The sequence below is a fragment of the Felis catus genome, chromosome B3 (assembly GCF_018350175.1).
Source record: "Felis catus isolate Fca126 chromosome B3, F.catus_Fca126_mat1.0, whole genome shotgun sequence".
Taxonomy (NCBI): domain Eukaryota; kingdom Metazoa; phylum Chordata; class Mammalia; order Carnivora; family Felidae; genus Felis; species Felis catus.
Genome location: NC_058373.1, coordinates 113,309,839 through 113,334,994, shown reverse-complemented (window position 1 = coordinate 113,334,994; position 25,156 = coordinate 113,309,839). Strand labels below are relative to the sequence as shown.

At 47.6% G+C, this 25,156-nt stretch overlaps 2 protein-coding genes and 1 long non-coding RNA gene across 16 annotated transcripts in view; 2 read left to right on the top strand and 1 right to left on the bottom strand.

Annotated features, from left to right (window-relative positions):
• On the top strand, nucleotides 1-7,868 carry PIGH (phosphatidylinositol glycan anchor biosynthesis class H). 4 transcript variants are annotated; one of them, XM_045060104.1, is made up of 4 exons: nucleotides 1-278; nucleotides 4,850-5,059; nucleotides 5,776-5,856; nucleotides 7,043-7,197. In XM_045060104.1, exons 1-4 carry the CDS (start codon nucleotides 99-101, stop codon nucleotides 7,064-7,066), a joined length of 495 nt encoding a protein of 164 aa, XP_044916039.1. In that variant the 5' UTR covers nucleotides 1-98; the 3' UTR covers nucleotides 7,067-7,197. The 4 variants fall into 4 exon arrangements, with proteins under 4 accessions (XP_044916039.1, XP_044916038.1, XP_019688735.1 ...); XM_045060103.1 differs by lacking the exon at nucleotides 7,043-7,197 and adding an exon at nucleotides 7,204-7,868 and having other exon boundaries at nucleotides 3-278; XM_019833176.3 differs by having other exon boundaries at nucleotides 3-278; nucleotides 5,773-5,856.
• Nucleotides 7,869-7,884: 16 nt separating this feature from the next.
• Nucleotides 7,885-25,156, bottom strand: part of PLEKHH1 (pleckstrin homology, MyTH4 and FERM domain containing H1) — a 53,916-nt gene continuing 36,644 nt past the window's right edge. For 7 of the 11 annotated variants that reach the window (XM_045060094.1, XM_045060100.1, XM_045060101.1 and 4 more), the window contains 18 exons: nucleotides 24,453-24,563; nucleotides 23,435-23,521; nucleotides 22,938-23,099; nucleotides 21,659-21,739; nucleotides 21,139-21,321; nucleotides 20,632-20,740; nucleotides 19,744-19,913; nucleotides 18,935-19,111; nucleotides 18,478-18,575; nucleotides 17,810-17,987; nucleotides 17,109-17,264; nucleotides 15,923-16,023; nucleotides 14,999-15,140; nucleotides 13,713-13,855; nucleotides 13,453-13,582; nucleotides 11,435-11,521; nucleotides 10,999-11,145; nucleotides 7,885-10,054 (listed from right to left, as the gene is read on the bottom strand). In XM_045060094.1, the coding sequence (XP_044916029.1) occupies nucleotides 9,893-10,054; nucleotides 10,999-11,145; nucleotides 11,435-11,521; nucleotides 13,453-13,582; nucleotides 13,713-13,855; nucleotides 14,999-15,140; nucleotides 15,923-16,023; nucleotides 17,109-17,264; nucleotides 17,810-17,987; nucleotides 18,478-18,575; nucleotides 18,935-19,111; nucleotides 19,744-19,913; nucleotides 20,632-20,740; nucleotides 21,139-21,321; nucleotides 21,659-21,739; nucleotides 22,938-23,099; nucleotides 23,435-23,521; nucleotides 24,453-24,563 (2,424 nt within the window). In that variant the 3' untranslated portion in view covers nucleotides 7,885-9,892. The remainder of the gene's footprint in view (nucleotides 10,055-10,998; nucleotides 11,146-11,434; nucleotides 11,522-13,452; nucleotides 13,583-13,712; nucleotides 13,856-14,998; nucleotides 15,141-15,922; nucleotides 16,024-17,108; nucleotides 17,265-17,809; nucleotides 17,988-18,477; nucleotides 18,576-18,934; nucleotides 19,112-19,743; nucleotides 19,914-20,631; nucleotides 20,741-21,138; nucleotides 21,322-21,658; nucleotides 21,740-22,937; nucleotides 23,100-23,434; nucleotides 23,522-24,452; nucleotides 24,564-25,156) is intronic. The other 4 variants (XM_023255782.2, XM_023255784.2, XM_045060098.1 and 1 more) reach the window with 3 other exon arrangements.
• LOC123386117 lies at nucleotides 13,889-15,254 on the top strand. Its single transcript, XR_006599716.1, has 2 exons — nucleotides 13,889-14,600; nucleotides 14,698-15,254. It is a non-coding gene; the product is annotated as an uncharacterized LOC123386117 (long non-coding RNA).

The following is a 25,156-nucleotide window of genomic DNA, read 5'->3' as shown; positions in this document are numbered from 1 at the left end:
CGAAAGCCGCTCTCCGGAAGTGGGTCCAGAGCCGGCGAGAGTTACGCTGGCGGGCGGTCTAGAGCGGCGCGTCCCGGCCGGGAGGGAGCGAGCGAGACATGGAAGATGAGCAGAGCTTCTCGGATATCTGTGGCGGCCGCCTGGCCCTGCAGCGCCGCTACTACTCCCCGTCCTGCCGAGAGTTCTGCATCAGCTGCCCTCGGCTCTCGTTGCGCTCGCTCACCGCTGTCACCTGCACGGTGTGGCTAGCGGCCTACGGACTCTTCACCCTCTGCGAGGTAATGGCCTGTCGGCCCCTTCCCGAGGTCGGAGTCGGGGGCTCGGGTTTGGAAGGGTCTTTGGGGTCTTAGGGTCGAGCCTGGCCCTCCCGCCAGACCCTCCTGCTGTTGTAGGGTCGGAGGGCGGGAACTCACTGGTTCCGCTGCTGCACAGCTATTTTCTTTACGTTTAGTGGTTTGTACTCCTGTACTTTATCCCTCTCACGGGTCGTGCTCCGCTCTGCGGTTCCACCTAGCATACGAGTAGTCCTTGCACGACAGTCTAAAAGTTTAACTTTCATGTGCTGTACGTAGTACATGCTCGCAGTAATTCAGTTCCAAGAGTTGAGAGAACTATTAAGTGGATCGTCCTCATCCATCATTTCCACTCCTAGAGGAATCACTGTTAATAATACCTGAGGTCTTAGGGAAACTTGTCTTTGCCTCCACAATATGTATGTGTGAACACACACACACACACACACACACACACACACACACACACACACGTTGAGAGCCTGATAATTCTTCCTGATTTCTGTTTTTTAAGGCAATCTAACACCTCCCCCCCAGTCCCTTCCCCCAACTTCGAGTATTTTCTAAAGAATTACGAAGTTTCAGAGAGGAGTTGTTTCTGTGCTCACTTTCCAGACTCATTCCTACTTTCTGAGCCTCAGTTTTCACATGTCTAACATGGAATTGCTGTCTGCCATTCTAGCTTCACCGTATTGTGAGGGTCACATGCAGTAGCTTTGTGACAGCCCTCAAATAAAAGGACTCACCTTAATTGCCCTTTTCAGGATGAGTTTAGTTTTAATTTCATATGTAGTGCCCTGAATTGAATATTTTATTCTAGGAGTGATTGACCAGAGCTAGGACTATTTATTTCTGTAATTTGGATATTTTCATTACTGCATTCATTGGCTTTTTTGCCACCAGAGTGTGGTAATTTGGTACAGGTATATGCAAAAGTACGTTTGCTGTAATTTGTACCAAACTGTATCTAAAAGCTGGTTCTTAAGTCAGTTGAATTGGTTAAGTTGCGAGGACAGTCCTCCCTCCCCCTAAAAAGATTTAATTTATAATGTAGTTGAATTTTAATACTAGCCTGAATTCTGGCCATGTGCCCATGTGAGGTGAAGGGAACAGATATTTATTAAACGCCCACTGATTGCCAGCTGCTTTCCTGAATGCCTAGTTTTAACCTTAGAAGAAATCCAAGGCTCAGAAAGAATAATAACTTACCCAAAGTCACAGAGCTAGCAAACAGCACACCTGGGGTTCAAACCCAGGGCTGACTCTGAAACCGTTTCTTTTTCACTATACTGTCTCCTCCGTGGAGAGGGCTTGCTTAAGCAAAATTTTTAAATAGAAGTCTTTTTTATGCCAACTCCTTTTTGTACTCTCATCCTGGTGTGTCCCACTTACCTCCATCACGTGCCCGGGGCTCAGTAACCTTATCTTCCTTTAAACTCTACTGCAACACTTCTTAAGGGCTCTGTGTACCAAAGTTTCTTACCTTTCCTTGTGTTCAAAACTGTTTGTCAGAGTAATGAATCTCAGGGGTGAGAAGAAGTCTGATGAAAGAATTCATAAAAACATGAGGCTTAATTTCAGCCCAAATAAATACTGAATTGTTAGAATTTCAGACAGAAAAATGAAGTATAAAGAATGCAGGTAGTAATGAAGTTTTGAGCAGGGATTACCTTATTAAAAAACTGATACGGATTAAATCCTCTAACATTTATTGTTCTTCATCCCTTCTTTCCTTCTTGTTTTTGAATTCACAATTCTATTAAAATTGTAGGTTATTACCTTATTCCAACCGGGAATACTTTTCCCCCTTCCTTTCCTCAACCAAATATATCTGTCAGTAACCATCACCTCTCTGCACCAATGAAATCCTTCCTTGGAGATCTTCATGGGATATCCTTGTGTGCTTTGATGTCTCTCTCTCACTCTCTTTTAATCCTTTCTTAGGCACAGTTTTCATAGTATTCTCCAAAAATATTTTATATGTATTAATTTTGCCTCTAATACATCTGTAAGGGCCAGGACTGAATTTTATTTCTCTGTATTCATCCATAATGCTTATTCAGTTAAGACTGTGAACCAGACATTGTACTAGATACTAGACATTTAATTAACTCAAAATAGATATTTCTGGATCACCAGAGACCCTGCACATAGATTTTTCTACCCTCCATTCATTAGTCAACAAATAATTATTAGTACAGAGGTCGGCAAACTTTATCTTTAAAAGGCCAAATAGAGGGGCTCCTGGGTGGCTCAGTCAGTTAAGTGTCCAACTTCGGCTCAGGTCATGATCTCACGGTCCACTGTCCATGGGTTCAAGCCCTGCATCAAGCTCTGCGCTCATGGCTTGGAGCCTGGAGCCTGCTTCAGATTCTGTGTCTCCCTCTCTCTCTGCCTCTCCCCTGCTCACACTCTCTCTCTCAAAATAATAAGTAAATATTTTAAAAAAAAAAGGCCAAATAGAAAATATTTTAGACTTTACAGGTCTCTGTCTCATAGTCATCTGTTTCTTTAACAGTTCTTTTAAAAGTGTAAAGATCATGCTTAGCTCAGGGTGGACCAAACAAAAATAGATCACGGGCCCAAACAGACTCTTGATCCAACACTTAACTATGTGTTAGGTAGAACGAAGTAGAAAAGTATTTTCAGAGAAAACCAAAGGCAGCCAGTAGTTAAAGCAACAAAAACATATTTTATTCACTATTGCAGTAGGAGAAAAGAGATCTCAGTGTAGAATTGGGCTCAGTTCTGAATACAGCAAGGACAAGTGGGAATTTATAGCCAAGGAGCACAGTGGGGGGGTCAATGGATGAAAAATGGCTAAAGAGAAACATCAAAGGTGAAGGGAGATTCTGGCTAAATTGACATGATTCTTGCTAAAGGCAGGTGAGGGTCATCAGATTCTTGGTACAGCCTGTTGGGTAGTGCAGGCCCAATAAGGATGGACACCGAGGTTGAGGGTTTAGAAGAGCTTGACTAGAGTTAGGTCAAAGAAGGCATCATGTCAGTCATAAAGAATAAGATACTTTGCCTTCGGTCGGTTAAGTGTCTGACTTTGGTTCAGGTCATGATCTCCTGGTTTGTGAGTTCAAGCTCCACATTGGGCGCTGTGCTGACAACAGGGAGCCTGCTTGGAATTCTTGCTCTCTTCTCTTTCTCTGCTCCTCCCGTGCTCATGCTTTCTTTCTCTCTCAAAATAAACTTAAAAAAAAAAAAAAAAGGATAAGATACTTTTTGCCTTCAAGGAATGACAGTAAATTACTGAATCTCTTTTGAGAGATCAGTCAGTGATTTTTTTTCTCTGTGCCATCCTCCTAAATAATAGCTTTTTTGGGGAAAAAAAATAATGGCACATGAAAAAACATACATCAATTGAAAAACACATTCAACTTCAAAAGGCTGTAAATGTGGGGTTTTTTTAAATATTTTTTTTTAACGTTTATTTTTGAGACAGAGAGAGACAGAGCATGAACGGGGAGGATCAGAGAGAGAGGGAGACACAGAATCTGAAACAGGCTCCAGGCTCTGAGCTGTCAGCACAGAGCCTGACGTGGGGCTTGAACTCATGGACCGTGAGATCATGACCTGAGCCGAAGTCGGACGCTTAACCGACTGAGCCACCCAGGTGCCCCTGTAAATGTGTTTTAGAATCAAAGGAATAAATACCATTTTTGAGCCCGTAACACATAAGTTAGTCATTTCAGCTACTCAGTCACAACCCAAAAGAACTAAAAGAGTCCTAAATGATACAATCTTTATTATTTAACAAAACAAGAAGTCAGGAGGTAGGAGGGCTCTAGAAGGCATAAGAGGCTTAGTTGATTTTGATTCTTTTCATATTCCTGCTCTTCCACCCTTGGTCTACTCTACTTGTCCTCAGCCTGGCTTTCTACATTTGTCTACAGTCTGGCAGAGTAGTAGTAGCCCCATAGTAGTTCCAGGCATCAAAACTTTTAAGAGGAAGGGACCTTCTCTTCCTTAGATCTCTTTTTAAGACGGACTTCATTTTCCAGAAGCCTCTCCAGCAGACTAGCCAGAGTTGTGTCATGTGCTCATTTCTAATGCAGTCATTGGCAGAACAAATAGGAACCAATCACGATTCACCCCCAAGTTCTATTAGGAAGGAGGAGGGGGGCTGTTGAGTACTATCTGCTACCCTGTGCTAAGCATCTTACTATGAACTGTCTGGTTTTACACTGTATATTCTGCTGATGGAGCATGAGAGAAAATGGTCTGAATCCTTAAGTTTCAGTTTTGGAGAAAAATCTCTGAGAGTGGTGCGATGGTAGATACTGTTTTGATGGAGGTTCTCCTCCAAGACCTATCCATTTACTGCCTGGATATATTTCATCATCTGCTTTCCCAGCACACAGCACTACAAAGCTGAAATAAAAGTGATTTCCTCTTCCTCCATGCATGTTCTTCTCATCTGTTCAACTCACAGCAGAATACAGACTTTTTTTTGGCATTGCCTAGAGGGGACCTGTTAAATAGCAGAGATCTGTGCGGGAGGATCACTTGGTAATCTTATCGCCTGTGTCTGGCTCTCTCTTCAGAACAGCATAATCCTCTCTGCTGCCATCTTCATCACCCTCTTAGGCCTGCTTGGTTACCTGCATTTTGTCAAGATTGATCAGGAGACCCTGTTAATCATAGATTCCCTTGGTATCCAGATGACCTCATCTTATGCTTCAGGCAAAGAAAGCACTACCTTCATTGAGATGGGCAAGGTGAAGGATGTTATCATCAATGAAGGTATTTACATGGTAAGTAGTTGAGTAGTATTACAGGTTTCTCCCATGGCCTTTGCCTGGATCTAAATGAGTCTTAATACCTAAAGTGTTTGATGTCACAGAATTAAACTTGAAGACTCTGGGGGCACCTGGGTGGCTCAGTTGGTTGGGCGGCCGACTTCGGCTCAGGTCATGATCTCGCGGTCCGTGAGTTCGAGCCCCGCGTCGGGCTCTGTGCTGACAGCTCAGAGCCTGGAACCTGTTTCAGATTCTGTGTCTCCCTCTCTCTGACCCTCCCCCATTCATGCTCTGTCTCTCTCTGTCTCAAAAATAAACGTTAAAAAAAAAAAAGAAAAGAGAAAAACAAAAAAAACTTGAAGACTCTGTTCCAGTATTGTAGTGTTTCCTTTATGGCTAGCAGGTCTATAAACCTTGAAAGTGAAATTTATACTGAAAAGGTACATTCCTTTATTTTTAGAGATATAATAAGTTTTCATAGATAGGGAGTCAGCATTTCAAGTTTATTTTTTAGCCTGATTTCAAAATCATCTCTGGTTGTTGTTGCTGCTGCTGTTTTGTCATTTTCATCTAAAGAATGAGAATATACTCCCTCACTTCAAAAGTGATCAAGTGTTCTACTACATAGAGATAACCATTTATAAAAAAGTTTTTAGCCTTCCCTTGAAGAAAAAGAAAACAAAATGAGTTTCACTTAGATTTCTGCTATTTGGTTTATTTTCTTGCAGCAGAAGGTGATTTACTACCTCTGCATTTTATTGAAGGATCCGGTGGAACCACATGGGATATCCCAAGTAGTACCTGTCTTCCAGGTGAGCACAGAACACTTGTCTAAAGTTTCTTCAAAAAATCCGTTACCTTTCCCTGCTCTCTGCATATCCATAGCTACTTACATTCGGTAGGAATGTCAACTTTTGTTGTCAAGAACGTTTGAGGACACTTGACAGCTACTTTTAGTGAGAGTTAGGATTTTAGTTATTTCAAAAGTTTCTTTCTGAAGCAGATATAGGCTTTCAGAAATACTATGAATTTATACAAATTTTAGAGAAAAAATATATAGCAATTTCTGCCCACAAATCACCATTCATCTACTCTGTTAGGCTGCCAATATATGCTTTTACATAGATGTCATTGATCTACACATACTGCTGTATACTTTTTGTGTCTTGCTTTTTAAATCTAATATACATATTTTCATGCATCTACAGAGGCCATTATACTTACTATTTTAAATGGTTATATTATCATGTTGACTAAGTTTATTTAGCCACCCTACTGCAAGGTTTTGAAATCATCTCCAGGTTTTTTTTTGTCTTGCTCTTACAAAATTTTCTCATACAAACATGATTATAGTAAATTACTTTGTAAGTATATAAAATATTTATGTATATAGTTAACTGTCTTACTGCCCTTTTTCACAAAAAATTTAAGGCTGCTAAGTGAAAATTCTTTTGCGTTACAGTTCAGAATTATCTTGTTAAAGCTTATGAACAGTGTCATAGATTTTTACAGTTTGAGATTTGGCTTCAGAGATTGGACAACTTTACCATACTTTGAGAATTTGTACTTGTTTTTCATAGTCTTGGCTAACAGTGGATTTAGTTACTTGTTTACTTCAGTATGTAGGTAAAGGAATTTAAAGTTACTAAATTGCTCTTTAAATGACAAAGATACTTTTCATATTTCCTTGTATTACCTATCAGTATTTCCTCTTATTTAAAACTGTCCATCTCCTCTATTAATCAAGTAGAATCTAGATATTGATTATGCATTTGTAACAATTTATATATTTTGGGTAACAAATTTTCATTAAATACGCTTTCCACATATATTTTTCCCATTCTGTGACTTTTCTGTTAATTTTGGTTGTATTGCATTTCACTGTACAAAATATTTTAATATTTACATATTAAATTGCCTTTCTTGCCCTTGAGGACTGTTTCACAGCTGTGAATTTCCCAAGAGGGTCTGTCCTTGTTATTCCTTTTGCTTTCTTAGCCAGTAGGGTGCCATCTGGCCTGAGCTTCTGCTTCTCTGGGCTCACACCTGAGCCTTTTAGACCCCTGATGTGCTGGGAGATTGAGGTTGCACATGGATGCAGCACCAGTACGCGCTCTTACGTTCATCTTGACTCTGCATTTCTCCCCTTTGGAATTCAGAGTGCCAAGCCCCGCCTGGACTGCTTGATTGAAGTGTACAGGAGCTGCCAGGAGGTCCTGGCGCACCAGAAAGCCACATCAGCAAGTCCATGAGTCCCAGCATTCAGAAGGCCAGTATTGTCTTCCATGGGAGATGACTCCTAAGCCATAGTGGCTGGTTTATTTTCTGTATTCTAAACCATCGGGTGGACACAGTCCTAGGAACCAGTATGGATGCAGTGGATCTCAGAGCCATAGAGCAGGTGACTGGAAACCTAACTCATTGTGTGATGTTGAGCAAAGTCCTTCTGTGTATTGTAGTGATCCGCTTGTAAGGTTTTGCCTACTTTACCAACTAGGGGGAGACCTTAAGAAAAGACATGTCAAAAGTAATGTTAACAAAGAGCACTTGGTGAAATTCCTAAACACATTCAGGTTTACTTTTTGTAGAATTTCTGGAGCAAGACCATGGGAAACTGACATCAGCTATCTTAGGAAACATAATTTCCAACTACATAGTACCCCTGTATAAAAGTTAAGAAAAAAAAAAGTCAAGCCGTTCAGGTACTGGTGAGTAGGAAGAAATGTCCTACAAAAGACTAGTCTCTGTTCACCCAGCTCCTTTGTTCTGTACAGGGTTAATTTATGATGACTCTCTTAATAAACCTATCTCCTTCCAAAACATACACAATAATTGCCTGGTTCACAGACAGTTGCTTTTTATTGACATTGAACATGGCATTTCAGTCTTGGATGTCAAGCACATTAATACTCTTGTTACTCAGCATTGTCTATGGTTTCAAACACTTCTTCTGCCAAGAGGGATGGGACAAAAGACCAGACAGAAATTCGACTTTGGTTTCCAGACAGGTTAAAGAAGGATAAACACACAAACTGCAGAAGCTTTTGATTATAAGGCAGTATCTATGGGAAGATTCCTGAAAGGCTGGGAAGGAGCTAGGGTGGGGGAAACAGCTTGACCCCCAAGTTCAGTGTGAACGCAGCTCCATTCTTGCTTGCTTTTTCCTTAGGATCCTTTTTTTTTTTTTTTTTTTTTTTTTTTAATTCCCAGGTAGATAATATTATCCTCATGGGCGTTAGAGATACTCAGGATATTATAAAACTAGAGCTGTAATTCCTTTTACATCAGCTCAGGAGGGGTTATTCAGGAGACTGTGGTACATGTGATGTTTGAATTGTTCGAGGTAGAAATGTCTCAGCTAGATCTCATATCCTGGGGGAAAGGCAGCAACAGAAACGGGAGATGGCTGTAAATTGCCAGCCTTGCAAAGTCAAGTTTAAAAGACAGATGCTCTAGTGTGCTTTTTTTTTTTAATCATGTTTGTCAGTTTAAAGGGTGAGAGGGGGGAAGCTTATAGCAGCTGAGGTGTTCAGATGAACTAGTTCCAACCTTGAAGGTTTTGCAGTGTGCAACACACACACACTTTGTGGAAGTCAAAGGCTTGGTTCCTGGATGCTCCTGCTCAAGCCACACAGTTTTCAGCCCTTGATTGATAAATGGTGAGACTGCCTTAGAGCTATGAAATAAAGCTCAGCTTCTCCAATGGCAGAGAATCAGAGTATAAATGAACTCTTTCGTCTTTCTGTTTTCTGTTAGGGGAGGGTGGAGGCAAAGATCATCTCCTCTGCACTCAACAGAAGGCCTCAGTTGCAGATGGGGAGATATTTATATCACCAGGGTGCTCTCAGGCTAGGACAGGTATCACCTGTGTACCTTCTGCCCTTGGACTAATTCCCAGCAGAAGTTTGCCATTGAGTCCTGAGGAGCAAATTCAGGCCCATGAGCCTGGATTCTGTTTCTGACTCATCTATGATCGCCTCACAAAACAGCAAAAAACAGAGTGCATTTGCTTGGGTTTTTCAAAGAGCAAGGAAACCACTGGTGACCACCCCATCCTACAGCAGGAAGCATAGCCTTTGCTGAGCCCTGGCCAGTCATTAAAATGAGACAGGGAGAGGTCAGATTGGACTTAACGCCCTGACCTTGCTTGCACCCAGTTGGGCTCACAGTCCAGTGTGAGGGAGAACAGCTTGAATCTCAGCAGGGATAGTGCCTTTTCCTTGTCCTGCAAAGATAGGAACTCTTGCCCCAGAGGGGCACTGCAGATGCCTACTCATTTGCAGTGGGAAGGGGAAAGGTGAGTCTATTCCTTTTCCTCTAGCCCTGCCAATACCTTTCCCATCTGGAAAGGGAAGTCCAGTTTTAGTGAGTTCTAGGCTTTTGTCACAGTTCAGGTGAATTGGAAATTTTAGTCCTGTCTTGTTCAGGGATGTTGGGAAAACTTCAAGTATAAATCCCCACATAAGGACCATATACAACATAAAAGATACCATCCTTCCTAAGAGTATCAGTGCAGAAAGCTCTGACTTATGGCACTGACGCCCTCAGTAACTAGTAACATGGATCATCCCAATCTTGTATCTAGAATCGGGCAGCATCCAGAGCTCAGTATTCTTGTGGGAAAAAAAGTGGTTTTCATACTGGGTCTGGATTTTTAAAAGTTGGGCCCTGAAACATGATAAGGCACCTAGAGAATGAAGGCTTCATGGAAAGTGAAATAACACATTTCCCAGAACAAGCTGGGGGAGGGCTGTTAGACCCCATCACAGTAGTATCACACCCCAGGACACCAATCTCTAATCACAGAGGCACCAGGTGGTTGGAGGGGGAAAGGGGTAGGAGAAATATTCACAGCAACGTTGGCCCTCTGGCAGCACATGGAACAGAAGCAAAAAACTGCTGTCTGTCCAGTTCCCGTAGCTGGCGGGCAGCAGGTGGGTTCGTAGGTGGGTTCACAGTTGGAGAGCAATGGTTCATGTAGCTGGCCATGATGAAGGTAGCCTCTGCAATCTAAGGAGACAGCAGAAACAAAGGAATTGAACTAGCCTTGGCCTGAATCCTGGCTTTCTCCCTAGCTGTTATACTAGGTGTATAACCTTCCTGGGCTTCAGTTTCTTACCTCTTAAAATATCTGGGAGGTTCAGAGGCTCAGTGACACAGTACCTGTTAGTCTGAAGGGCCACTGGCGCACAGTACCCTCCTGAGAACAGGAGGAGCAATATTCTCTGCTTACCTGCGAGTGGGGAAGTGGTCCTTCCTGGAGGAAGGTGTCTGTATAGCCTCTCCTATGGCAGGGGTGGTATTAAAGAGAGGAGGAGGTTTGGGATACTCCAGTTTTACGATTAAAACAACAGGGTCTCCAGTGACTTTCAGAATGGAATCAGGAACTATTAATCAGAACTTAGGTTTTGGAGCCTTTATAATTGTTATTTTTGCTAGTCAGTATTTCCTGTACTGAGTAGGAACAAAGCTCTTAAAGCAGTAGAGATCTTTGGGACTGTCTTAAAGACCACAAAGGGGGGGGGGCGTGTGTACAGACTGTCCCACTTTGTGACTAGTGTTGGCAGAGCCCAGGGGAAGGTGACAGCACACTGAGGAGGACGCTGCCCTGGCCCCTGGATCAGCTGCATGAAGACCAAGTGGGCCCCGCCTCAAGCCTGCATGGTGCTGGGCTGCTAGGGCTGAGAGGCCCATGTGAAGAGCATGGACGTAGCCGGACCAGAGTGTGTGCCCTCCCGGCCAACCCCTCACTGATCAGCTCACCGGTGACTATTGAGATGCCACGCTACCTGAACCCTTGGAGGACTGACTACAGACAAGGCCAAAAGTTGTACCTGGGACAGGACCCTTCTAGAGTATGGTCATAATAACCCTGGCATCCTTTCCTAACTGTAAGCCCACCTCATCATACTAGGTAGATGTGAGTAACATGTTTTAGCAGCTGTCAGACCCACCTTGGGAGCAGCCATCCGGAAGAGCAACTTCTCAGTGTGGCCTTTTCCAGAGCTCTGGTCCAGAATGGATCTGATCACAAGCATGAAGTCATCCCGGCAGCCACCGAAGGTCATTACTGAAGAGTAGGGGTAAGTGACGTGCACATGCTGTGAGAAGAAGCCCATTAGTTCTAGGGAAATTTTCCACCTGCCTCCTGAACTAAACCAGCATCCCCTGTCTATTGTGGGCACTGGTAGCCTTAACCAGAAAGGGAGAACTCTGAAGTGGTCATAATTTGGAGATTCATGTCTTGAATGTCAATAAGCTGTATCTAGACTAGAGGACAGCAAGGCTGGGGCGAGGCCTCACTTAGCTCAGGCCTTTGAGTGCAGAGAGAAGAAAAGATGCTGTTCAGGAGAAGGAGGGGTCCGAAGGCCAGCCCTCATCTTTCCATACCATAGTGCTGTGGTCCAGGATGCTGACCCCATCCTCATTCACAGCAATCCACACCAGAGCATTCTCCTTGGAAGACAGCTGTGCAGGCTGGGGAAACAGGAAAATCTCATCACACATGTCCACAGCTAGGGAAGCTGAACTGACAAGAGCTTTCTGAGGAAGAAGGCACATCCAGGGATCTGCTAGGCAGTGATTTCCAACCTTTTTCACATCTTGGAAAACATGAAAGATGGTACTTGCACAGCCTGCCAAAGTAAATAGCCTTGGGGCTCTAGCTATCTAATTACCGTCCCAAGAGGAGAGGGGTACCTATAGCCCATCCTGCCATAGTACATTTGTTGGGAGGCTCTGCGCTGCACAATAAAGGCCAGCCCTGGCCGCTCTCATGAACATGGGGACTGGGCTGTTTTCTAGTTCACACAAACTGACAGCATTCTACCCAGTCTCTCCCAGCTGAAGTGCATCTTGCTTCAGCCAATTTCCTAGGGGCTGCAAATGAAACAGGAAAGCAAGCAATCTGAGGGGCTTTAGGCACTACCAGTGAGAAAAGTAACTCTCTGTTGGACAATTCTTAAAATGACTAACTTTCACTGCCAGGACTGCAGTAGAGCAATCTGGATTTCCTATCTCTCCTACCCAAAAGGCTGGGGAAAGGGAAGGACATGTCCTCCTTTTCAGAAGCTTTTCCCAACCCCCCAGAGGGTCCCAGGGTCCCCCATTATATGCCTTTATAACACCCCTATACGCCTTCAGAACTCTTGTTACAGCTTACAAAATAACGTATGTATGTAGAGAGAATATATATGATTATCTGATTAATGTGTACCTCCTTACTAGATGGGAAGCCCCACAAAGGCCAGGACTGTGTCTGATTTGCTCATCTCTTGTAATCTTAGGCAGTGTCTGAGACCTAGCAGGAGCTTAACAATTCTTTATTGAATAAATGAGTGAATGTCCACTGTCTAATCTGTACTGTTAGTGAACAGGATCATGATCCAGCTTTGAGGATCCTCTGAATATGAATAAATTTTATGCACACCAGACACCTGGAGAAGAAAAGTGCCAGTTGAAATTAATACGGGTCACCTGGCCTTTCATGCAGTGAAATTAACTGCTGCCTGAGTAATTTAAGAGTCTCCTTTGGCCATGCTAAGTCAATAGAGATGTATTCATTTAGGTTATATATTGTTCTATCTTTTGCACTTTTAAAAATGTTTATTTTTGAGAGAGGGAGAGATAGTGTGAGCAGGGGAGGGGCAGAGAGAGAGGAAGACTGGATCTGAAGCAGGCTCTGCACTGATACCAGACAGCCCGATGCAGGGTTTGAACTCCTGAACCATGAGATCATGACCAGAGCCGAAATTGGATGCTTAACCGACTGAGCCACCCAGGCACCCTCTTTTACACTTTTTAAAAAATGAAAGCATTCTTGAGGGTGTTATGTCAAGTTTGAATCCTTATGTGTGAATTAGTCCTTCCCCGACCCCGCCCAGGGGTAGCATTGTAAAAGAAATTAAAAAAAAAAAAAAAAAAAAAAAAAAAAAAAAGGCACTTGGGTGGCTCGGTTGGTTGAGCATCCAACTCTTGATTTCGGCTCAGGTCATGATCTAATGGTCCTGGAATTGAACCCTGTGTTGGGCTCTGAGTTGGGCATGGAGCCTGCTTGTGATCTTCTCTCTCTCTCTCTCTCTCTCTCTCTCTCTCTCTATGTTCCTCCCCTGCTCTTATTCTCAAAAAAAAAAAAAAAAAGCAGTCAAAAAAGGAAAGATGAACATCACCCAGAAATAATCCTGGCCCAAAAGCAGTGATCACAACTCTGCTCTGGACCCTGGAAATCTGAGAGAAAGCCAAAAATGGGTGGAGAAACAGTGACCTCTGGTGGTTGCTAGTGTGCAGGTGGGCCCTGGAGCCTGGACTGACTCAAAAGTGACCAGATATGGGCAGTAGCTTGAGAAATTCAGGGCATGTTCCTGAGGGTGTGGTAATCACTCCTTCCCTTGGACACCACCCACACTTACCTGAGCAGCAAAAAGCTTAGCACCAAAGAAAGGCCATTTCCGGGCCACTGTCAGGTAGATGCGGATGCACTCAGGAGGGGAGCAGCCTTGCAGTGCGGTCCACTTTGTGGTCAGCAGATCTGCCAGGTGTCTGGTTTGGATGGATGGAAAGAGATGGTGGCCGTGAAGTGCCAACATGTTTTCATTGCAACTGGAGGTCTAACCCGGCTCCACAGTCCATGCCTCCCCACAGCAACCCCCTCCAAGACCTTGCAGCCTACCTCAGCTGTTCAGGGGGTGCCCCGTGTCTGTAGCGCCTTGGGTAGAACCTGTCTAGGACTTGTTGGAGGTGATGCTGAAGCTTGGCAGGGGGTGTGCTCCCAGGGCCTGGTGGGGTGGGCCTCTCTAAGTCTCCATATTCTACCTGTGTTGGAAGCACATGGAGTGAGCAGTCAAGAATCCAGAGGTGGATGGGGTGGGGGTGGGGCTGGGGCTGCTGGAGAGGTGAAATAAACCATTACTTCATTACTTTATTGGTGGGGTGTGAATGGATGCGAAAACACTTCTTGTGAACAGACCCTGTGTCTCAAGTTTCACACACGCTAGAGAAATCACCTTATGGTCCTAGATGATTATTTACATCCACTTGCCTTTGGCAGCCGAGGTTAAGTGCCTTATCCAAAGACAACAATTAGCGGCAAAGGAAAACTATGGATATTCTGGCTTCTAATCCAAAAATATGAGATCCAGAACTGAAGATGCTATAGCTCCTAGAATATTGCAGTGTTCCAAGCCTTTGAATCAGACACCTCACTCAAATCCCAGCTCTGCCATCTGCCAGCTTTGTAACTTTGAGCAAGCTGCTTAAACTCTCTGGGCTTCAATTTCTTCATCTATTAAGTGGAATTAAGAACTAACAGGGATAATACATATAAACTGTTCAGCAGAGGACCCTCTATAGAGTACTGGGTAAATGCTTATTATTATAAAGATCAACTGTTATTATTGCTCCTTCCTCTCCACCATGTAGATTCAGACCCTTTCTCATGGGAACCAGGAGGGCATCCCAGATACCTTTGGCCAGATAGCCTCCTCAAGGTAATAAGGACACGGGTCGAAGTCTGAATGCGTGTTCCCCTTCCTAATTCTACTTACAATGCTTTACAGTTGTAAGTACAAATTTTGCCACATCCATTATGTGATATACATCATTTCAGTAGCATACTGAAGGAAATGCAATGACGCATTTTTGTTTACTGTACACAGGCAAGGAAACTAAAGCACAGACCACTGCAGTGACCTGGCCAAAATCTCACAGTGGGAAGGCGGGTAGCACTCAAAGGCAAATCTTTGGATTCCACGTCCAGTGTTCTGTCCGTAACCTGTATCTGCAGCGAAGGGCTCTGCTGGGTAAGGAGTCAGCTTCCCTCCACAGCCAGGGACAGCGAGGCCACCCTCCCCTCAGGCACCACAGGGTCTGCAGTCTCCTGTTTTAGGCTGTGTGGTACGTTCCACGTGTGAGTTCAGACACGGTGCCCTGATCCTGCCAATTCCTGAACTGCCTTACCTGGGCCATCAGGGCAGCCATCTCGAGAGCCAGCTCCTTGTTGACAGGAAACCTCCCTGCCACTATCTCCCCACTAGTCTGGGAGGCAAGCAGCAGCCGCTCCCGCTCCGTCTCCCCTTTGACTTGACTCCGAAAGTACAGCCTACAGGGAAGACAGAAGAAGCCAAGACTCAGTTGGGATCCTGAATGGATGAGGTTGTCTTGGCCTCTGTTTATCTTGATTTCCAAAGAAAGAAACTACTCTCTTTATACCATCTGTGAGCCTATTTCTATTGCCTCCAGAAAAACTTAACTAAACATGACACAGGGCAGATACAGGGCCATTAGATCTCAGCAACAGTGGCACATGTTACACCTGAATACACCACCACGCTACTGGATCAGGGGAGGGGATCTGCTCCCTGGAACCAGAGCTTATTAGGGAACTGGATGAGTTAAAGATTCCAAGAGACTAATGGAAATTATTTGCCTAGAGACATACCTGGGATGGGATGTTCTTATTCAGATGGATAAAAAAAAAAATCCTGGTATCTACTTCTATATTTCCTGGAATTGTTATAGGAGCTATTTATCCTTTAGCCTTAAATAGTGCTCATACAAAGTTTCACTCTCCTAATGTAACACATGCAGCCATCCCACAAGGTTGGTCTGTTTCCTTGGCAGGAGTATGCGCGCGTGCGCATGTGTGTGTATATACGTGCGGTACAGGGACTGAGAGCCTGAGCTGTCCAGGTTCTCCAAGAGGATCAGCAGAGCCTCATTAGTTGGCCTCATTAGTTGGGGCCCCAACTAATAACCACTACACAGTGTTCTATCTGTGGATCCACTGCCTGTCCGGCACAGGCCATCCAGCTGGGGGAGTGGCAAGTGGCGCCCCAGTGGCAGCCCTCAGTCTCGGCCCCACCCTCAGGCGGTGTTCAGGACCTGTTCTTGTACATCAGCTTCACCACACGTGTGCCACCCTCAGCCTTTCCAGAGTGCAGCTCCTTCAGGGCCTGTTCCCACTTGGAGATGGCATCACAGATCTTAAAAGAGGCAAGAGAGGAAAGTCAGAAAAGCCCCTGATGAAGAGAACAAGGACCAATTTGGGGCAGGACCCAGGCAGGGCAGCAGGGCAGCAGGGCAGCATCGAGTGACTGTCCTCCATTAGGAGGCTGACTTGCAGGCTTCACGTGCCTGGGACCAGAGGGGTCTCACAGACAGAGGTAGGGCCCTGGGCATGGCGTGAGCAGCAAAGCATGGAAGGCTACCCCCATTGGCCTTAACACCTGAGGGGGCTTTCCCAGAGGCCAGGTAGGCATCAGTCAAAAACCATGGCCTCATATTACCAGCTCTGTTTCCATTCCGCCGACAGCTATTCTCTTGAAGTATACCCAGAGGCCTACTGTGTAACGAAGCCAAACAGACCCCCTGACATTTATAAACAAGACGTGGCATAGTTTTTCCAGGCAATGGTAAATAAAAGACTACAGAAGCCTTTGTCCTATTGCCATAAAAAGAGCAGACACAGAACCAAAACACTCCTACTCATCAATGCTACAATACGTTCCCACAAACACTTCACATCTTGTCTGCTAATCCCAGACAAGATAGGTCTGAAATCCCATTCAAGGGTCCTTTACTTGTAGAGGTACCATATAGATCTACCTGCTTACAATTTGCTTGAACCAGTAAGTGCAGGCCCTGGCAGATGGAAAGATTGAGGGGCCAGGGAACAGCACCACATCCAGCGGACCTAGGTGTACAGCTACCCACCTCCGTGTGTGGATTGTGTGACTGGCAGCAGCCCCGGTTGGAGCTGCTGCTGACAAGTGCCTCCCTATCCTTCCTACACCACGCTGAGAAGCAGCTTTTCCCCTGGACACTGCACAGCCCTTCAAGGGCAGGAGCGGTGTGGAGACAAGGGCACAAACAACTTCTCTCTGCCTGTACGGGTATGTTTTAGGATGCCACAAAAATGCTGCCTTGGGGGAGCACCTTGGACTCCAAACCCAACAGGCTGGGGGACAGTAAGGCACCAGCCAGGGGGCTCTCTCCCCATCACCAAAACCCGGAAGCCTGGAGGTCTCCCAGGAGGGGCTCATTTGGCTTATGGGGAGACCATCATCACCTTGATGCTCCCCTGCAGGCAGTGTTCCAGGTCCCTGCCAGAAGGGTCATCTGTGAAGAGGGCAAAGCCAGAGTGGGAGGACTTCCTCATGCCCGTCTCTTGGTTCAGACGCTGGAGGAACTCATCAACTGTGGAGGAGCCGTCAAAACCAACCACCTGCACGAGAGAGGTGTTAGTCCCAGAGGAAATTTCCCGAGAGGAACTCATTCCGGCTACTGGATGCGTGTATCTGGGAGGTGGAAAGGCTTGGCTGAGAGGAGCAAGGGCAAATGCAAAAGCTAAAGGAAGCTGGTTTCCATAGTCACACACAGAGGGTGAGTGCTTCAGAGACAAGCGGCCCGCTATAAGCTGGAAGCAGACAGAAGCTCTGCTGCTCCTTGACTGCTGCTCTTTTGGAGGTCTTTTGTCCTGCCCCTTTCTTGGTCAATGTCTCAGCTTCCCCGTTCGTGCAGTGGTTTCTAAAGATCTACTTCCCAGGTGCCAAACAGCAGAGCACTTTTGGAGTTCCAGCTCCTTTCTCCCTCCACACAGGGAGTAACGGTCCCACCCCCACCTCCACACCCCAGGCCCATCCTGCTGGTTTGCCTATTATTAAGAGTCTGCCAAGCCTAAGGAGGTTTAACACCCACCTGGCCCAAAGATATTCTCTGGGCCAGTGATATGAGAAGACTCAGGAGAGGGATCCCGCGCGGCCTCCTCACCTGGTAAGTCCCACTGGCGAAGTGCACGGGGATGCTGAAGGGCAAGGAGTGGTGGAAGGGGTTGCGCAGCAGGATGGACACCACTTCCATGCGTGATGGCCTGGCCTCCCGCTCCCCCACCTGTAGAGTCCGCTCCACTGCCCGCTGGCAGTAGGTGGCATACTGGCCAGTTTCATTTCTAAAAAGACAGGGAAGAAAGAAGAGAATCCCAGGGAATTCATTCACCCCTGCCATCTTGACACCTTGGCTGCCTACCCTGACCTAGCCAAGACCGAATCCGCAGCTGGGCAGGCTGTGAAAAACGTGACACTCTGGTCTGGGGTGTTAATTTGTCATTCAAGGCCTATGTGCTGCAAATTGCTGGCAGAGATCTTTCCTCTGGAAGCCAGAAAAACATGGCAACAGACCACGAAAATGTGGGGATGACTTGGGGACACCGGAGCTTCACGTGAGCACATCCACAAAACACACATACACAGACTGGTGTGCAGAGCGGCCCAGGCCTCCACATGCCCATCTGTGCACACAGCACTGAGGTCTCCGTGTCTCCATGACCCCTGTGCAAACCACAGGGGCAGGGTGATTTGACCCATCTTGGTCCCCCCGTCCCTCTTCGCCATGCCACCGTCAGCAGCGCTAGAGTGGCATAGGAAAGGACCCTCACTCACGTGGGATCTGCATGGCGCTGGAGCTGCTGTTTGATGTACCAGAGGAAGTGGTGCTGAGGCAGGAAAAGTGGGGCACACAGAGCCAGGAGCTGCCAGCACTGCCAGGGAACAAGCAGCATGGGGTGAGTGCTGGGTCTGCGGCAATGCCCGCCCTCACAGTCCTGAGCTACCAAGGCTTCAGTGCTCTCCAAACCAGGGCCCCCCACCTTGTGTGGACGGCAGGATGGCCCATCCTGGTCAGGCTTTGTCCAGAACGGCAGTCACCCAATCTGACTATGCACAGACATCCAGAAGGGGCACAGAGAAGGCAGGTGTACTGAGGCAGCTTTGAGCACTGAGGCTGCCCGTTGGCCACCAGGCCTAGAGGGTACCTGCTCCATTCCCTCCTTCCTCCTTCCCGGCTCCTGGGCAGTCCCTGCCAATGGCCCCGTCAGCTGTTTTGCCCCAGGATGCCCACCTGCATGAGGGAGTACTTCTGAGGTGGGCGGCAGCTGGTCTGCTTCATCAGTTGGCAGTAGATCTCGCTCTGCAGCTCGGGGTGAACCAGGCAGACCTGTAGTGCCGTCTGGGCCAGGGACACGTGATAGTCTATGGAGGCCGCTTCCACAGGCACGTTGATGAAAAGCTGGCAGGACTGGCACGAAAATGGTGGTGGGCCCGGGCAGACCAACAGCCCCTTGACTAGCATCCGCGGTGACAGTGGGCAGATTGGGCCGTCCCCCCAAGGGCTCCAGGCAGGCTCCAGTTCACTGTAGGAAGCCCTTTCTAAGAGGGAGCACTGTCACCGCTTGAGAGCATGTCTGCCTGCTGAGAAGGCTACTCTGAGATAGAATCTATCCTTCTTCAAATGTGTCCGTTACATAAGCAAGACATTTTTTTTTTTTTTAAAGAGGACATTCAGATGGACACAAAGAACACTGTAAAATAGGTCAGAATCTCTGAGGTCCAGAAGCAACATAAACCTGGCCTTTCCTGCTGTTCACTATAAGAGAAAGGGAGTTCCTCCAGGGGGAGTTTCACCAGCACTTCCCAAGGAAGCCAGGAATGCCTCCCCACCATAACTGACTGTGCGGGGGGCAGCGGGTCGGGGCGGGGGGGAGCTGTGGGACTCTTTCCCTTCCATTCAGATCTTTCTGTGAGCTCCCCCTAACCACATGGGTCTCTTCCACCTGAGCACCACCAAGGTGGGCAAATTGCTCTGGGAGAGTCTGGGTACGTGGCGAGGGCGCCACCTGTTGGTGCACCTGGGTTCCATTCCCGCTTTACCTTGAAGAGCTTGAGAGCCTCGGTCTGCAGGGCCTCGGAGGGCAGGGTGGTGAGGGAGGTGTATAGCCCATCTTTGCTGTAACACAGCATGGGGTGCCTCCAGAGAGGGGAATCTGCCCAAAGCACAGCACCAGGGGTGAGGGAACTTGCTTCCCACCTCCACTCCCACTCTGATTTGTTAAGAAAACAAGGGTTAACTGGAACACACGGACTGCACCGGATTCATCCGCAGAGTGGGGGGTATGCAGTTGTACACTGCATCTAGCACGCTCACAAGCACGGCTTACAGGAAGGTGGCTACTGCCTTCTTCGTGGGGCTGCAGTGGGGGTGAGTGTGTGGGGCCGTGGGTACCTGCGTGCAAGCATGTGTGTGCAGGAGAGGCCCCTCCCTGCAGTGTCAGGTATGGATGGACAGTGCCTGTCAGCGGGGAACACACAAGGAGCAGTGAAGGGGTGTGCGGCGTGTGCCATTAGTTCCTCAGGGTCCTGAGAATCAGTAGCAAAATAAAGACCCTGTGATACCCTAGGCTTAGGTTAGTCTAATCCCAGTTTAGGCTTCATTCATTAACAAACTTTTAACCAGCTTCCTTCCTTCCTCAACTCTCTGCCCGGCCAGCAAAGCTGCAGTGAACAATGTAAAACACTGACCCACTGGAAAGTCTGCTTCCCAAATAAACTCCCCCAGATACAGAGTGGTCACCTCAGAATCTCACCAGAAACGGGCTCTGGAGCGTGGATGGGAATGCCCTTTTGTGGCTTAGATGGTTTTACAACAGCTTCAGAAACGCTGCTATAAATGCTAACAGAAATGCTTTCTTTGGGTTTCTGACCAACCGTTACCCAGCCGCCACCCTCCAACCCAAGCAGTGACGGCCACCGTTGCCTTACCTGGGTCTCCCTCCCCATCCATCAGTTTCCCAATGAGCTGCTCATAGGCAGTGCCAACCCGGGCACTGCTGCCACCTGCAGCCACCGTGAGGTGGTAAAGCCACGTGTCCTGGAAGGGGATGGAAAGCCATCTGATGAGACTGGAGTGGGAAGAATGGAGACAAGAGCTCCAGAGAAGCTTCCTTGAAAGGGTCAAGCTCAGGGTAAAGTTAGGCTAGTTTGGCTGACACAAGTCAAGCCAACAGTCTCTAAGAGGGAAGACCTGGGATCAGGTGAACATGAACCCAAGTTTCTACGCCTGAGGTGCTATCTCACGGCCCCAGTGGAGAGATGCTGGTCACTGAGAGTAAATTTAGTATAAGGAATAGTTCAACCAGGGAATGAATACTAGTTGCCAAAATGTCCAGAAGGAAAGAAACTTGAATTTGGGGAGGTTGAGAAAGGAAAAGGGGAAGACAAGAATCACAGGACCAAGCTTGGCCATGGAGGCCCAGCCCCCTCCCTTACCTTTTCATGCTTGGTGCCAATGAGGAGGTAGGTAGGGCTGTGCTCTCGGGGGTGAATCACCAGGGTGCAGTGGGAGGAAAGCAACTGCCTGGTTCCGCCAGCCTCATAGTCTTCGTCTGAGTCACAGGATCGATCTACTTCCTCTATGCGTGCATCCCGCACAGGCAGATGGCCCAGGGGTCGCTGCGAACATGAGCCTTCCATGAATGGGAGAGCCAGCAGGGAATGGGGGAGTGTCTTCTTTCTGAACCCTCAGTCCCTGCTGGGCTGGGCATCATAGATGTGGCCTGGTCACGGGATGAGGAAGTTAACTACAGCTCCCTGGCTGAGGCTTGCCTGGTGAAGCACAGATAGACCCCACAGGTGGAATTTGTGGGCCATTCAGTCTAGAGGGATCCAACCAGCTAGCTTTGTGCTTGTGGTGGAATTAGATGGGATAGAGGGAGAAACTGGGGCCTTGCATTAGGAATGTGGTCTGGAGAAAGCAGAGAGTGCGTGCTATCAGGAAGCCAGGGAGTACCTTGTCCTCATGGCTCCGATAGTAGTAGAAGGTTCTCCCAACAAGAGCACACCAGACCAGCTTGGAGTGGCCATGTTTTACCTAGAAGACAGAAATTAAGACAGCATTGTGAGAACCAGGTAATCCCAGAAGTAAATCCAGGACTGGCAAAGAGAAGCCACAGGGAGGCGGATCTCAAAACCCCTGGTCAACTCAGGTCCTTAGTGGAGATGCCACCCAGACGCCCTACTAACAGAACCAGCCCTTTCACAGCACACGTCCGCGGCGGGTACCCTGTAACACCCCACTCACCCTTGCACTACATGCCGTTAAAAGATTAACCAGGCCAATCAGATGTCCTGTTCCAAGCATATGGACACAGGAAGAACTTGCTAGTCAGCTCTATGGATGTTGAGAGGGAGGGCAAGGCCACCCAGGGCAGGCATGGGATGCTAACACCCCTGGTGCTAACACATAAATCACTAGGGAACAGCAAGTGCACAACAGACAGAGGAGAGTGACAGGAGCACAGAATGAAAGGGGAAGCAGACGCAGAGACAGAGCCAAGACTGCTGAGCTTGCTCATACGAGGGGCCTTGCTTCCTGATGGCGTTCTCATCTAGTTAATGTGCTTCCTTGTTAACTTCCATTTTCTTGGGGTTAACAGGAACTCTGCTTCTCATAGCCAGAAAAGCCCTACCTCAAACACCTTTAGGGCAGGTCTGGGATGTTCTGTCTTTGTTTTTTTTGTTTTTTTTTGTTTTTTTTTTTTCAACGTTTATTTATTTTTGGGACAGAGAGAGACAGAGCATGAACGGGGGAGGGGCAGAGAGAGAGGGAGACACAGAATCGGAAACAGGCTCCAGGCTCTGAGCCATCAGCCCAGAGCCCGACGCGGGGCTCGAACTCACGGACCGCGAGATCGTGACCTGGCTGAAGTCGGACACTTAACCGACTGCGCCACCCAGGCGCCCCTGGGATGTTCTGTCTTTGAAGGGCCACACCTACATCACACCCTCCCACTATGCATACTGAGGCACGGTAGATGCAGGCAGGGATGGGCAGCAACTCCTAATAACCTTGAAATAGGTACAAGACATTCCTTTCCCTCCTGTCTAGATGATAATTGTTGTGCTAACAACTCTGGTCTCTGTTTTCATTCACCGACACTTTGTGAGGCCAACCAGCTGATCCCTGCGAGCAAACTCCTGCAGACAGGAGCTGTAAGGAGGGCAAGACCCAGGTTCCTGGCCCCCTGGCTCTCGGGGCCCACGTTCCACCCCACCAGCTCCTCCCATACCTTAGTCAGCCAGCCCTTCACGGTGGGCTTGATGCCACCCTGCGGCAGGGCCAGAGGCCCAATGGCCTGGACCTTCAGCAGGCTCTGCAGTACTCGGATCCACTCCTCCAGCAGGCTGGGTGAGTCAGCCGTCAGGTAATAGGTTTTCTTCTCAGAGATAAGCTGTGGAGGGCAGAGTGGGGGCCAGCGGCAGGGAGACAGGAGGATGGAATGCCAGGGACCTGGCTCTGAGGTGGCACAAATCCCTGAAACCACTGGGCCTTCCTTCTTCCCACCTTGGGACTCCCTCCCTTCTTTTCCTTATTGTTTTCTCCCGGTCTCTCTTACCTTCACTCTGTCTCTTCTTCCTTCCCAGTACTCACAAATTAGGATCACATCCAAATGTGGATGTGATGTCTTTCACACATGCTCATTTTGCCTCATCTTTGTCTCTATCATAGTCATAGCCAAACTTAGCACCTCTTGAGTCTAAAATCCTAGCTGCTAGCAACGCCCACCTGGAATGTCTGTGCACCCTCCCCTCGAACAATTTGGCAACGGGAATTCAGTTCCACTTGACCTTGAGGTTTCCGGATGACATCACTCTGTAAGACAGGAATGGGGAGGAAAATGGTATGAGTCTTCTCAGAGCACATCATTCTCCTTTCAGATCTTACTCCAGGCCACAGGCAGAGGGGAAAGTGATTCCTAAGCTTTCCTGGGCTGTGGTATGATGGGTAACTTGTTCTGGATCCCAGTTCTAGCTAAATGGAGCAATGATTAGAGACATGGATCCTAACCCAGGCCTCAAAAAGCATAGATTGAGCCTTTAAAACTGGGTCAGAAGCCACCAGGTTATTACAGAGCTATAGAACCTTTAAATTCTATCACAGCCTTTAAACCAAGTGTGGAAATAAGTGGCAAATATATCCCCATTACCCTTCCCAGTGTGCCTGCACACCTTACTAATCAGTCACAGCATAACTACTCATTGAGTGATACAGGCCCAGTATCCTCAACATGGTGTTCAGACAGCCACGGACAATCAGCTGGAGTTGCACAAGAGACACTGTCCTTTTGCCTTCCTGAAAACATTACTGTTGGTTCCCCAGGGATGTCTTGTCAAACTGGAGCCCAACATCCAAGGCTTCCTAATTCCAAACTGTACAGGAAGGAGGTGGAAGAGGTAATGCATTCTGTTAGGACAACCCAGATGATGTGAGGGCAGCCTGCGAACAGTTTCTTTTACAGGACCAGGCATTAGGAGAAATCAGTTTCTGAAGTAAGAAGGAATCACCCAGCCAACTCATCTAGAACTGCCTTTGTTCTGTGCCTGATTTGACTCCAAGAACCAGGAACCAGCCTCATGGCCCCATGTAAGGCTCAAAGCCTTGGGTGCCCAGCCAGGTCGCCTCTCCCCACCTGCCAAACCTAGCCCTCTGGCCATGGGCCATACCACCCCTCTTCCAGCCCATCACAGTTCTGAGTTTGGGGTGGGGTCCTTTTGACTACTGTTCTGGGGAAGGAGGGTCTCACCGGGGACTTGTAGTACATAATCTGTCCCTGTCTCAGGACAAACCAGCGCCTCTTCCACGTCTTCACCCGACTCCCCATTTTTAGCAGGTAGCCCGACTTCTCCAGGGACTCCTATGGGGGTGGGAGGGTATAGGGGGAAGAGGGGGAGACAGAAAAAGGCAATCACTTGGGTTTGTAGATGTCATACAGGACAAAATGGCCCAGTTGAGTCACTGCTTTGTCATCAATTAAAAACCAATTCTTGAGTACCTACTATATATATTTTCAGGGTACCATGCCCTGCTAAGGGTTCAAACAGAACTAGCCTAAAGCAAAGGTGGTCCCGCTGTGGAAGGGTCCTGCTGGCTGGGGAAGACAACACCTGACTGTGAGAAGGTGGCAGACCAGGGGCTGCATGAGGGAGAGAATGGCCAGGAAGGGCTTTGGGAAGAGCCAAATCTGGACCGGCCCTGGAAGGAAAAGTCAGCTTTCCTTCAAAGACAAGCCAAGAGGAAAAGGCTATTGCAGGCAGCAGGAAGGGAGAGCGAGGTTTGGGGAACAAGGGGCACATCAGCCAGGTTGGGGCAGAGGGGAGATGAAGACACAGTGGCACGGTGGTGTGGGACAAGCACTGGGGAGTGAGTGATGTGGGTCTGTGGCACGGCTCTGAGCCTCAGTCTTCTTATCTGTAAAATGGGGTTAACGGCTCTGAGAGGATGGTGAGG

What these genes read in the sequence shown, in the direction of transcription:
- PIGH (XM_003987749.6), top strand. Translation starts at nt 99, where the DNA reads ATGGAAGATGAGCAGAGCTTCTCGGATATCTGTGGCGGCCGCCTGGCC. An exon ending in GACTCTTCACCCTCTGCGAG is followed by an intron (nt 279 to 4,849) that starts GTAATGGCCTGT and finishes CTCTCTCTTCAG; the next exon opens with AACAGCATAATCCTCTCTGC. An exon ending in TCAATGAAGGTATTTACATG is followed by an intron (nt 5,060 to 5,772) that starts GTAAGTAGTTGA and finishes ATTTTCTTGCAG; the next exon opens with CAGAAGGTGATTTACTACCT.